Genomic DNA, 13,517 nt, shown 5'->3' with positions numbered 1-13,517 from the left:
GTCATAGCTCTGGAATATTCACAGCATAGCTAATTTTCTTATTTCCTCTTACATGCAGGTCTTTGCATTTCTAAACCAGATGTGATCTCCTTATTGGAGCAGGATAAAGAGCCCTGGATGTTGAAAGGAGAGATAACAAGAGGGCTGCCCCCAGGTAAATGCAGGATAACTAGAGCTGGGAAAACTATCCTAAAGGTGTTTCTTCCCTCTAATATTTGCTGGAAAATACCTCTCAAAGTCCTTCCCAAATTGAAACTTCTTGTTCTAACACTATGTTTTTTAAAGATTTTATTTATCATTTATTTATTTATTTTGTTTATTTTTTGGCTGCATCAGGTCTTAGTTGCAGCATGCAGGATCTTTGTTGAGGCATGCAGGATATTTCCTTGTGGCTCGCGGGCTTCTCTCTAGTTGTGACATGCAGGCTTTCTCTCTCTAGTTGTGGCGCGCAGGCTCCAGGGCACACGGGCTCTGCAGTTTGCAGCACGCAGGCTCTTCTAGCACGTGGGATCTTCGTTGAGGCATGCAGGATCTTTTGTTGTGGCATGCGGGCTTCTCTCTAGTTGTGGTGTGTGGGTTTTCTCTCTCTCGTTGTGGTGCGCAGGCTCCAGGGTGCGTGGCCTCCGTAGTTGTGGCGCGCAGCCTCCAGAGCACGTGGGCTCTGTAGTTTGTGGCACACAGGCTCTCTAGTTGAGGTGCATGAGCTCAGTAGTTGTGGCATGTGGGCTTCGTTGCCCTGTGGCGTGTGGGATCTTAGTTCCCTGACCAGGGATCGAACCCGCATCCCCTGCGTTGTAAGGTGGATTCTTTAACACTGGAGCATGAGGGAAGTCCCTCTAACACTATTTTTTAAGTGGATCTTTTCTTCCCCACTGGTATGACATACCACCTTTACCTTTAGTGATTTCCTATAAATACAACAGTCTGTTTCTGAACTCTGTTATGTTCCATTGCTGTTTACCTAGTTCTGCTCAAGCACTGTATTGTTGTAATCATCCCTGACTTTCAACATTTCTGAGTTCTTTAAACAGATTGGTGTTTAGTTTTTCAAACTTGTTTAAGTATTTTCCTTTCTTTAAGATGTGACTTACCAAATTAACAAGTATTATAGCTATGTTCTCTCTGCTTTTAATTATTTTTCTCTTTGGTGTTTGTTTTTTATTGTTTCTTTTTGTTTTGTTGTTTATGTCTTTTTTCCCCCTTCAATTGGAAAGGTTTTAGTTCTACAACTGTTAACTTTATGACTTCATCTATTTTTAAATTTGTATTTTAAAATTCATCCACTTGAGATTGAAAACATTGTCTTTTGATACCGATATGAAAGATGAAGAAATTAGCCCACTAATGTTACCTCCTCTCTCTTTGTCCATCATCTTCCCACTTTTACTCTACCTATTGGGATTTTTGACTCAGGTTATTTTCTTCAGTTTATTAATTTTTTTCCCTGTCGTGCTTGAAAGCTGTTTTTCTGGTTTAGAAAGCCAGATAATAGCCTATAGACATATATTGCAGGGAAATGAGCTTCAAGTGAGGAGGTTAGTTTATTCTGCGGGCTGTAGTGTGGCCTTTTCCTGCTTTCAGTTCTCAAAGTTTTAAGAAGTGGACGTTGGTAGGTCACTTATAGCCCTAATGGTGTACATTAATAAATAATTTTAAAAAATAAATTAAGCATCCAATTCAAGATATTAGAAAAAGAACAAAATGAATCTCAAGGAGACTGAAATAAGTTATATATAGTGATTTATACTGCTAGAGATAAAAGTAGGAATAAATGAATCAGAAAACAGTAGATCTAATGAAAATAAATCCAACATAGGCTTCTTTAGAAAACCAATAAAATATATAAACTATCCAGACAAATGAAAGAAAATACAAGAAAAGAAATAATGGTAAATGACCACTGACACCTAAGTACATAAGAGAATCATACGGATCTATTTTTGGAATGCAAGTCTCTGTAAATAATTTGAAAACCTGGATGAAATGGATGATACTTTACGAAAATATAATAACCACAACTGACACCAGAGATAGAAAATTTAAACAGACTGGTTACCATTGAAGAAATGTTGAAAATCGTCTAAGAACTGCCTCCCCCAAGAAAATAAGCCACAACCCCAAATAGTTTTACAAATAAATTCTATAAAGCCTGTAAGGAACAATTTCAACATTCTTTAAAGTGTTCCATGACAGAATAAAAAGGAGAACTATAAAAAATGAAGACAGCATAACATTTGATACCAAAATATTGCCAAAACAGCACCCAAAAAAAGGAAATTACAGACAAAATCAATTATGAATATTGGTGCAATATCTTAAATAAAAAGTCATGTTGAAATAATATATCAGAGCCAAGGAGGGTTTATTCAAGAAACGCAAGGGTGGTCACGCTGCTTAACTTTAAGAACTGTCAAAAACATGTACCTTTGTGGGCTTCAGCAACTGTTTTGATTCATATGGTTTCATTTGGAAGTTTCCATTCTTTTGGCATTAAATAAGGGAGACGTTTGCTTTCTTAATATCTTTCAGACTTGGAGTATGTATGGATGAGAAAGGAATTATCTCCAAACCAGGACATCTATGAGGAAAAATTGTCCCAGGCAATGATAATGGAGAGACTTACAGGCTGTGACCTCAAATGTTCCACATTAGGGGAAAACTGGAAACGTGAAGACCTGTTTGAGAGGGAGCTGGTAAGTCAGAAGACACATTTTAGGCAAGAGACAGTCAGTCATATAGGTACCCTTATTGAGAAAGGAGACCACTGTAACAAATCTGGGACAGTTTTTCATCTGAATACATTATCTTATATAAAACAGGTATTTCCTATTGAAGAGAGAATATATAATTTTGACACAGATAAGAAAAGCTTAAAAGCACATTCCTTTGTGAAAAAACACAAGCAAGTCTATGGAGAAAAGAAACTTTGGAAATGTAATGACTGTGAGAAAACTTTCAGCAAAATCTCAACTCTTACTCTTCATCAAAGAATTCATACTGGAGAGAAACCCTATGAATGTATCGAATGTGGGAAGGCCTTTAGCCAGAGTGCCCACCTTGCTCAACATCAGAGAATCCACACAGGAGAAAAACCCTTCAAATGTACTGAATGTGGGAAAGCCTTCAGCCAGAATGCTCATCTCATTCAACATCAGAGAGTTCATACTGGAGAGAAACCTTATCAATGTAAGCAGTGTCATAAAGCCTTCAGCCAGCTTGCACATCTTGCTCAACACCAGAGGGTTCATACTGGAGAGAAACCCTATGAATGTATCGAATGTGGGAAAGCTTTTAGTGATTGTTCATCTCTAGCTCATCATCGAAGGATTCACTCTGGGAAAAGACCCTATGAATGCATTGACTGTGGGAAAGCTTTCAGGCAGAATGCTTCTCTTATACGTCATCGGAGGTATTGTCACACTGGAGAGAAACCCTTTGATTGTATTGATTGTGGGAAGGCTTTCACTGATCATATAGGACTTATTCAGCATAAGAGAATTCATACTGGAGAGAGACCTTACAAATGTAACGTGTGTGGGAAGGCTTTTAGCCATGGCTCATCCCTGACTGTCCATCAGAGAATTCACACAGGAGAGAAACCCTATGAATGTAATATCTGCGAGAAAGCCTTTAGCCATCGTGGCTCACTCACTCTGCATCAAAGAGTTCATACTGGAGAGAAACCCTACGAATGTAAGGAATGTGGGAAAGCTTTTCGGCAGAACACTCACCTTGCCCATCATCAGAGAATTCATACTGGGGAGAAACCTTACAAATGTAAGGAGTGCAGCAAAGCCTTCAGCCAGAATGCACACCTGGCACAACATCAGAAAGTACACACTGGAGAGAAACCATACGAATGTAAGGTATGCGGGAAGGCCTTCAGTCAAATTGCACACCTTATTCAACACCAGCGAGTTCATACTGGCGAGAAGCCTTATGAATGTATTGAATGTGGGAAGGCCTTTAGTGATGGCTCCTATCTTGTTCAACATCAGAGACTCCACTCTGGCAAAAGACCGTATGCATGTCTTGAATGTGGGAAGGCATTCAGACAGAGGGCAACCCTGATCTGTCACCAAAGGTGTCATACAGGCGAGAAACCTTACGAATGTAACGTCTGTGGGAAAGCCTTTAGCCATCGTAAATCCCTTACTCTGCATCAGAGAATTCACACAGGAGAGAAACCGTATGAGTGTAAGGAATGCAGCAAAGCCTTCAACCAGATTGCCCATCTGACGCTGCATAGGAGAATTCATACTGGAGAAAGGCCCTATGAATGTAAAGAATGTGGAAAAGCCTTTAGGCAGAGTGTACACCTTGCTCACCATCAGCGAATTCATACCGGAGAGTCATCCTCAATTATTCCCTCCTCTTCACCTGCATACCACCAGGTCCTCTAGCTTCAATATTCTAAATCTGTCTATCCACTTCTTTCCAACTCGTGCCATTATCATGGTCAAAGATGCAACCACCTTGTTTGGATTTCTGCATAGCGTTGCAACCATTTTCCCTCTTGCTTCCCTTAAGTGCATTTTTAGCACTGTAGCCAGCTTAATCTTTTAAAAATAAAGAATGATATTCACGTTACTTTTCCATTTGAAACACTTGTTTTGAAGAATATGTTAGATAACCCACTTAAAGGGTTTAGCATACCTTCCTGGGCTTATAATTAATGCCATTAAGGTAGAGTTTTCCTTACAGTTATGTTCAGCTGCAAGTGTAATGAACCAGTAGGTCAAGACTAAGAAACCTACAAATTTTAGAGTAGATGGAGAACTCTTTACTCTCCTGATAGGTAGGAAAAATGAACGCATTCAGAATTGAAAGATTGTAGGATATACAAGGTAACATGGTGGCTTGCACCTCCCTCTATGAATAAATATAATGACGTCTAGCGTTGTTGGTGAGAGAGTCTCACCTCACCTGGCGCTTACAAGTGATAATAGGCCAATTAGAACAAAAGGTAGAATGTAGGACTAACTAGGGGGTAGTATTAAAACTGAACTAAAATGAACAAGCTAGAAAACTTGAATAGGTTAATAGCCATGAAATAAACTACAAAAGGTAGTTCAACACTTTCACCTGTGGAAAAGCATCACAAACAAGTTCTGTGATATTTAATTGTTCTAGAGCATAAAATAAATACAGTAAAGCTTCCCACCTTGTTCTATGAGACTGACAAGACTAATACCAAAACAGGAGAACATACATATTGCAGTTGGCTTATGAATGTGGATGTTAAAAGTTAAATTTTTTCTTTTTTTTTTTTTTGTGGCACGCGGGCCTCTCACTGTTGTGGCCTCTCCCGTTGCAGAGCACAGGCTCCGGACGCGCAGGCTCAGCGGCCATGGCTCACGAGCCTAGCCACTCCGCGGCATGTGGGATCTTCCCGGACTGTGGCACGAACCTGTGTCCCCTGCATCGGCAGGCAGACTCTCAACCACTGTGCCACCAGGGAAGCCCAAAAGTTAAATATTTTTTAAATATTAAAAAGCAGAGTAAATGAAAAGCTAGACATGTCTCTGTATAGACAGACTCAGTCTGGCAAAGATATTTCTCCCCAAGTTAAATTTGTAAATTCATTGATAGAAGAGTCCTTATGTGTTTTTAAGTTGACAAGCTCATTTTGACCATCTAGATAGTACTGTGATATAGCAAAGAGTGTAGTACTGTAGTAATCATTAAATTAACATTAATGGAGCATTTACTAATGTTACAGGCATTGTTTTAGGTGCTGGGGATACAGCGAGGTGCAAAATGTACAAAAACGTTTTTCTTCACAGATCTAGTGGGAGAAGACAAACTAAAAATTGAAATACTATATAGTAAGTATGTGATATGTACATACTTGTACATGATGAGAAATGACCTAAAGAGGGAGTCAGGGAGTGCTGGGAGGGAGTGCTTTACTCCCCCAGAACATATGGGCATTAGAACCAAGGGACTAGGGAAGAACTAGAAAAAACTCAGCCCCAAAGGGCACGATGAGAATAATCATGACAGTCTCAAAGCAGATAATTATGATGCTCTGAGTATTGCAGGAAGGGAGAATTGATGGCTTAACAAGGTTCATGAGAGTTCTGTTCACTCTTTGTCAATCGTGCTTTAGAGGCTGGTGGAAAGTTTTGTTTTGGGTTTTGTTTTGGTAGCGGTCTTATTGAGATAATTCACGTACCATACAATTTGCCCACTTAAAGTATATGATTCAGGGAATTCCCTGGTGGTCCCATGGTTAGGACTCGGCACTTTCATTGCCATGGCCTGGGTTCAGTCCCTGGTCAGGGAACTAAGATCCCGCAAGCCGTGCGGCGCAGCCAAAAAAAAAAAAGGTATATGATTCAATGACTTTAGTATGTTCAAAGTTGTGCAACTGTCACCACAGTTAATTTTAGAACATTTTCATCACCCAAAATGAGATCCCCTGCCCTTTAGTGGATACTCTTACACCTAGAGGAGAATACTTACCTGGAGCACCTCCTACACCTGAAGGTACCTGGAGTACCCAGAGCTCTCGGGTTTCCTCTTGGTTGCTGCCTGTGGCCATGAGATGGGAGCTCTTATCCAGAGGACACTGGAAAATGGAGCTTTGGGGCTTCCTCTTTACTTCGGCATCAAGGCTAGGAGATGGACGATCTTATCCAGAGCACGTAGGGGGTTTTGACTGCCCTTATATATGGTAAAAAGGATTTTTCATTTCAGTGGGGCAAAGACAGATTGATCAGATGGCCTTGGGACAGTTAGCTCTCTGGAAAGACATAGATCTATACTTTGCACACTGATGAAGTTCTGACAGATTAGAGATCTAAAAGTATAATATTAAAATACAAGAAAAATTTAGAATATTTCTATAACCTTGGCTTGAGGCAGACCTTCTTAAGCATTACACATAACCCAGGAGCTGACATTAAACTAAGTAACACTTCTGTGTGGAAAACATCAAAGTTAACATAAATGAGAGACTGAAAATGTTTGCAACAAATATGACAAAGGGCAATGATCCCTGATATTTTTACAAATCAGTAATAGTAACATCTGCAACTCAGAAAAATGGACAGAGATAACAGCCTCTTTAAAGAAGATGAAATAAAAACAGCTAAGGAATATTACCCACTATCATTAGTAATCAAGGCAATGCAAAATAAAGTGATGATACATTGACTTTTCCCCCCAAGAGATTTATTTTAAATAACAGAAGAGTGATACTATCCAGTTTTGGTGAATGTGTGAAAAACAAGACAGTTCCTTTGTTATATAAATTGCTGTATGTATAGACCATTCGAATCAATATTCCTCAGAAACCAAAGTGTACACAGGTAGGTAAATGTATAATGGGAAACTTTTTTTTTTTTTGGCGGTACGCAGGCCTCTCACTGTTGTGGCCTCTCCCATTGCGGAGCACAGGCTCCAGACGCACAGGCCCAGTGGCCATGGCTCACGGGCCCAGCCGCTCCGCGGCATGTGGGATCTTCCTGGACCAGGGCATGAACCCATGTCCCCTGCATCAGCAGGCGGACTCTCAACCACTGTTCCACCAGGGAAGCCCGGGAAACATTTTTAATGATAAACTCTTAGTAACTTAGGGTAATGGGCAAATGGGTAAGTTAATTGTGTTGTATTCTTTCAATAGAATTATATGCAGCTGTTGAAAAACTATAAATGTGTATATAGCCATAAAAGATAGTTGTGCTATATTAAATGAAAAGAATTTTTTCAGACCTGTATTCTAGTATAAATTCATAATCATAATATCAAAAATAAAACCAAAAATACATGTTTTTCTGTTTTCCTCTGCCCCGATTTCCTTGCCTTTTTTTTTTAAATTTTATTTATTTCTGGCTGCGTGGGGTCTTAGTTGCTGCGCTCGGGCTTTCTCTAGTTGCGGCAAGTGGGGGCAACTCATTGTGGTGTGTGGGCTTCTCATTGAGGTGGCTTCTCGTTGCGGAGTGTGGCCTCTCGGTGCGCGAGCTTCAGTAGTTGTAGCATGCAAGCTCAGTAGTTGTGGCTCATAGGCTCTAGAGCGCAGGCTCAGTAGTTGTGGCGCACTGGCTTAGTTGCTCCACGGCATGTGGGATCTTCCTGGACCAGGACTCGAACCCATGTCCCCTGCATTGGCAGGTGGATTCTTAACCACTGTGCCACCAGAGAAGTCCTTGCCTCCTTTTGACTACACTCTCTTTTCCTTTGAGTAACTGGCCATACCCTGTCTTACAGTTCTGAGGGACCTAGTCAATCACATTCTCTCTGGGACTTGAAAGGGAGAAGGATCTGTTCCCTAAAGGGATGATGCTGGTGCCCTTGTGGTTGTGATCTTTGGAGCCACCCTAGTTTTTGTGCTTTCCAACGCTGCAATTCCTTAAACGACTTTCCATCCTCTCAGTACTTCATTTTTTGCTTGTTTGCTTGCAATTAAAGAAACTTAACCAAATCAGAGTTTGGGATGAAGATTATGTAATAGGCAATAGAATCTTTGGAATATTGGAGGTGTTAGGGATCGGTGTTTGGGTGAGATGGGACAAGTGAGACTCATGTTTCTTTCCTAGCCTAGGAAAGTAACAACTCGTGGTGTGCACTGGGCAAACACCCAAGTGAATTATTATTAGTTGTAGTCACCTGAGGTGAATAGAGGTCTAGAGTCCTGAATAATGACAGTTTCAAGAGGAAGAGGAATGCCAAGTCCAAAGAGTGTCTATGATGCCGGTAGCTAACTGTTTTGGGTAATTTAAAACTCAAATCTTGAACTTTCTGAACTACTAGCAACTAAGGGTCTTTGTATGATATTGTTGAAAGATGTCTTATACTGTTTGAAGTCATAGGGTTAAGATCGCTTAAAACCAAAGTGAGAGACTCCTTTTATGGGTTGCTAAGGTGCAATGCTGGTTAAATTCCATATTTTGTTGTAGAGTAGTTGTAAGGCCTGAATTGTATCCCTCCCACCCCCAAATTCACATATTGAAGCCCTAAACCCCAATGTGACTGTATATGGAGAGAGACGGCTTTGGGGGAGGGAATTACGGTTAAATGAAGTGATAAGGGTGGGGCCCTAATCTGAAAGAACTGGTAACCTTATAAGAAGAGGGAGAGACATCAGAGGTACTAGAGAGAAGTTACAGTGACAATTGAGAAAAGTTTCTGGCAGTTTAGCCCTAGAAGAACTGACCTTGACCTTTATCAGAAGTTGGTCTGGAGATGACAAGGAGCCACATGGTAAGTTGAGGGAATCAACATTTCTAGATCACAACAGGAAAAATTCCCACCGCTCGCTCCAGATATGGCCTTCACAGGAAGTGTTGGTGCTCCTTGTATCCAAGGAGCCTAGAACTCAGAGTGCATGTACCTCATGGGTCATTCTGGAACATTCCTCATAAGGCCAGTGAGTGGTCATCTGTGGGCCGCAGTTGTTGTTACTAAACATTTTGAATACGGTTCCCAAAAGGAGACAGTCTGATTTACAGACGATCCAGAGTAACTCAAATTGGCACTAGCACCACTGAGGATTTCTTCTAGCCAGTATTCCTGAGATTCTAGTACCATTGTTGTCATTTTAAGATACAGTGTTTTCAGAGGAAGTGAGAGACTCTAATCAAATTCTGAATAATTTTAAAGGGAAGGTGATCAAAAGGGAGAAGATGTGACTCGACAAGTTAAGTAGGCATAAGTGGCTTAAAATGAATGTGAACATCAAAGTGTCGGAATAATTTAGAAAGTACATCTTGATGTACAGGTGTAGGGCTTTTGGCAGGTGGGGGTCCATAAAAATCAATCAATTATGTAAACCTACCCATTGAAACTTTTTTTTTTAATCTGTTGAGTATTTCCTTCTTTGGGGAACTAAAATTTAGATATCCTGAAAATGTCGCCTCAGTAAGTCTAACAAGAAGAACAAGGGTCTGGAGACCAAGCCTCTTTGGGAGACAGTTTGGCAGCTTCTTAAAAGGCTAAACACTGTCCAGAAACCATACTTCTAGGTATTAGTTCAAATGAATTGAAAACATGTCCACACAGAAAGCTGCATGTGGGTGCTTACAGCAGTTTTATGAAAGCGGCCGAGATGTCCTTTAGTAGGCGAATGGATAAACATACTGCGGCACAACCAATAGATTATTATTTAGTGATAAAAAGAAATGAGCCAGGGGCTTCCCTGGTGGTGCAGTCGTTAAGAATCCGCCTGCCAATGCAGTGGACATGGGTTTGAGCCCTGGTCCTGGAAGATCCCACATGCTGCAGAGCATCTAAACTAAGCCCGTGCGCCACAACTACCGAGCCTCTGCTCTAGAGCCCGTGAGCCACAACTACTGAAGCCCACATGCCACAATTACTGAAGCCTGCACACCTAGAGCCCAAGCTTCACAACAAGAGAAGCCACCACAATGAGAGGCCCACGCACTGCAAAGAGTAGCCCCTGCTCACTGCAACTAGAGAAAGCCTGCGTGTAGCAACGAAGACCCAATGCAGCCAAAAGTAAAAATAAAATAAAAATAAATTAATTTTTTAAAAAAAAGAAATGAGCTAAAAAAATGGAGAACTTTAAGTTCATATTAAATGCTAAGTGAAAGAAGCCATTCTGAAAAAGGCTATATATTGTCTGATTCCAACTATGTGACATTCTGGAAAAGACAAAACTATGCAGATAGAAAAACTATGGGGTTCATGAAGATGGAGGAGGACAAACAGGTGCAGCATAGGACATTTTTAGGGCAGTGAAATATATGCTACTGTAATGGTGGATACATATTATTATGCATTTGCCAAAACCCACAGAAGTATACAACACAAAGAGCAACCTTAATGTAAACTATGGGGTTTTGTTAGTAATAATGTATCAATATTGGTTCATTAATTGTAACAAATCTTCCACATTAAATGCAAGTGTTTACTAATAGGGGAAATTGGGTGCAGGGAGGTGGGTGTATGAGAACTCTGTACTATCTGCTCAATTCTGTAAACCTAAAACTGTTCTAAAAAGTAAAGTCATTAGTAAAAACAAAAACAAAACAAAACAAGAAACCCATAATGAGATATCACTACACGCTTATCAGAATGGCTAAAATAAAATATGTATATGTATAATGGCAACATCCAATGTCGGCAAGGATTTGGAGAAACTGGATATCTCATAAATTGCTGGTAGGAATATAAATGGTACGGCCACTCTGAAAAACAGTTTGGCAGTTTGTTTAAAAAAATAAAAAAACTAAGCTAAAAATGCAAATACCATATGACCTAGAAATGCACTCCTGGGCATTTATCCCAGAGAAATGAAGATTTAGGTTCACACGAAACCCTGTAATAAGGAACAATTAATAGTAGAAGGGCAACCTATGAAATGGGAGAAAATATTTGCAAACCAAATATCTAATAAGGGATTAATATCCAAAATATGTAAGGAACACCTGCAACTCAATAGCAAAAGATAAAATAATTTTAAATGGGCATAAGACTTGAATAGAATAGACATTTCTCCAAAAAAGACATACAAATGGACATCAGGTACATGTAAAGGTAAAGAGCATCACTAATCATCAGGGAGATGCAAATCTAAACCACACTGAGATATCACCACACACCTATTAGAATGAATATTGTTTTTTAAAAAAATTGAAGAGGATGTGGAGAAGTCAGAACTTTGTACCCTACTGATGGGAATGTAAAATGGTGCAGCCACTATGGAAAACAGTATGGAGTTTCCTCCAAAAAAAATTAGAAATACCTAATGATCTCACTTCTCGCTTCTGGGTATTCGAAAGTCAGCATCTCAAATAGATGATTTGCACTCCATTGTTCACTCCAGCATTATTCACAATAGCTGAGATGTGGAAGCAACCTAAATGTCCATCAGTGAATCAACGGATAAAGAAAATGTGGTATACACATAAAATGTAATATCCTTTAACCTTAAAAAAGAAGGAAATTCTCCCATATGCTACAACATGGGTGAAGCTTGAGGACGTTGTGCTGAGATAAGCCAGATGCAGAAGGACAAATACTGCGTTTATATGAGGTATCTAAAATAGTCAAGCACATGGAAGCAGAGAACAGAATGGTGGTTGCCAGGGTCTTGAGGGAAGGGGAAATGGGGAGTTACTGGTCATCAGGTATAAAGTTTCATTTAGGCAAGGTGATTAAGTTCTAGTGTTCTGTACATCGTGCCTCTAGTTAACAATACTGTATTGTACAATTAAAATTTTGTTATGATGGTAGATCTTATGTTAAGTGTTCCTACCGAAATGAAAAGAAAATTGTAACTGGAATAGCCCCAAACTGGAAACATCCCAGATGTGGTAGCCAAACTGTGGTAAATCCCTACCATGGATTACCACTCAGTAGTAAAGTAATGACTATTGATACAAATAACAACTTGGATAGATCTCCAGAGGATTATGCTGAATGAAAAAAAAATACCTATTGATATAACATTTTTGAAATGATAAAATTATGGAGAAAAAATTAGCGATAGTCAAGGGTTAAGGAAAGATGGGATATGGAGGAAAGTGGGTGTGGCTATGAAAGGGCAACCTGAGGGATCCTAGTGGTGACGGAAACGTTCTGTATCTTGACAATATTCATGTCTGTATCCTATTTGTGACTTTGCAAGTGAAACCGTGCCCTATAGGGTTAACAGAAACTGGTGACTAACAGAAATTCTTTTTTAAAATAAATTTATTTTATTTATTTATTTTTGGCTGCGTTGTGTCTTCGTTGCTGCGCATGGGCTTTATCTAGCTGTGGCGCGCGGGCTTCTCATTGCCGTGGCTTCTCTTGTTGCGGAGCACGGGCTCTAGGCGCATGGGCTTCAGTAGTTATGGCACATGGGCTCAGTAGTTGTGGCTCACTGGTTCTAGAGTAGAGGCTCAGTAGCTGTAGCGCACAGGCTTGTTGCTCCGTGGCATGTGGGATCTTCCCAGGCCAGGGATCAAACCCGTGTCCCCTGCACTGGCAGGCGGATTCTCAACCACTGTGCCACCAGGGAAGCCCCTAACAGAAATTCTTGACGTTGTCTTACAGCTCGTTAAAACCACCTCCACTTGTAACCAGCCTTCACTGATCAAGCTCACTTTAATTTTCGCTACAGAAGATTTGCATGTGTTCCAAGCGACACGTAGCCTATACAGTAAGACGTTTGCCCAAGTCGTTTTCCAGGAACTTGGACTGAGCTGTGTCCAGCTCAAGCTCAAGCCAGTTAAGACTGGTTGGGACCACTGACCCTACACCTGGGCCTTTACAAAGGCCTGATGTGTCTGATGAACAAACTTTTGACATCAGAGGGCCAAAAACCCCTCCCTCAGATCATACTAAGTGCCTCCATTTTGGGACATGCATCCCATGAGGAAGCATGTAACTCAGATTTGCCTGCACAGAACACAGATTACCTCACCTTTTCCCTACCTCCAATACCTTTTCCTATGCCTAAAATCACCTTGCTTCTTTAACCCATAAATATCTCACCCCTCTCGCCTCAGGGAGGTGGATCTGAGATGTTTTCCCATCTCCTCGCCAGCTGCCTCTGAATAAACCTT

General features: G+C 40.5%; 1 protein-coding gene across 6 annotated transcripts in view; it reads left to right on the top strand.

Moving 5' to 3' along the window:
• ZNF470 (zinc finger protein 470) overlaps window positions 1-13,517 on the top strand; it is a 76,147-nt gene that overhangs the window by 13,574 nt on the left and 49,056 nt on the right. For 4 of the 6 annotated variants that reach the window (XM_079906339.1, XM_079906340.1, XM_079906336.1 and 1 more), the window contains 2 exons: window positions 59-154; window positions 2,530-6,133. In XM_079906339.1, coding sequence (XP_079762465.1) covers window positions 59-154; window positions 2,530-4,403 — 1,970 coding nt within the window. In that variant the 3' untranslated portion in view covers window positions 4,404-6,133. Of the gene's footprint in view, window positions 1-58; window positions 155-2,529; window positions 6,134-13,517 lie in introns of those variants that run through there. The other 2 variants (XM_079906338.1, XR_013825164.1) reach the window with 2 other exon arrangements.

This window comes from Stenella coeruleoalba (assembly GCF_951394435.1).
Source record: "Stenella coeruleoalba genome assembly, chromosome: 20".
Taxonomy (NCBI): Eukaryota; Metazoa; Chordata; class Mammalia; order Artiodactyla; family Delphinidae; genus Stenella; species Stenella coeruleoalba.
This window is presented reverse-complemented; position numbering and strand designations above follow the sequence as displayed.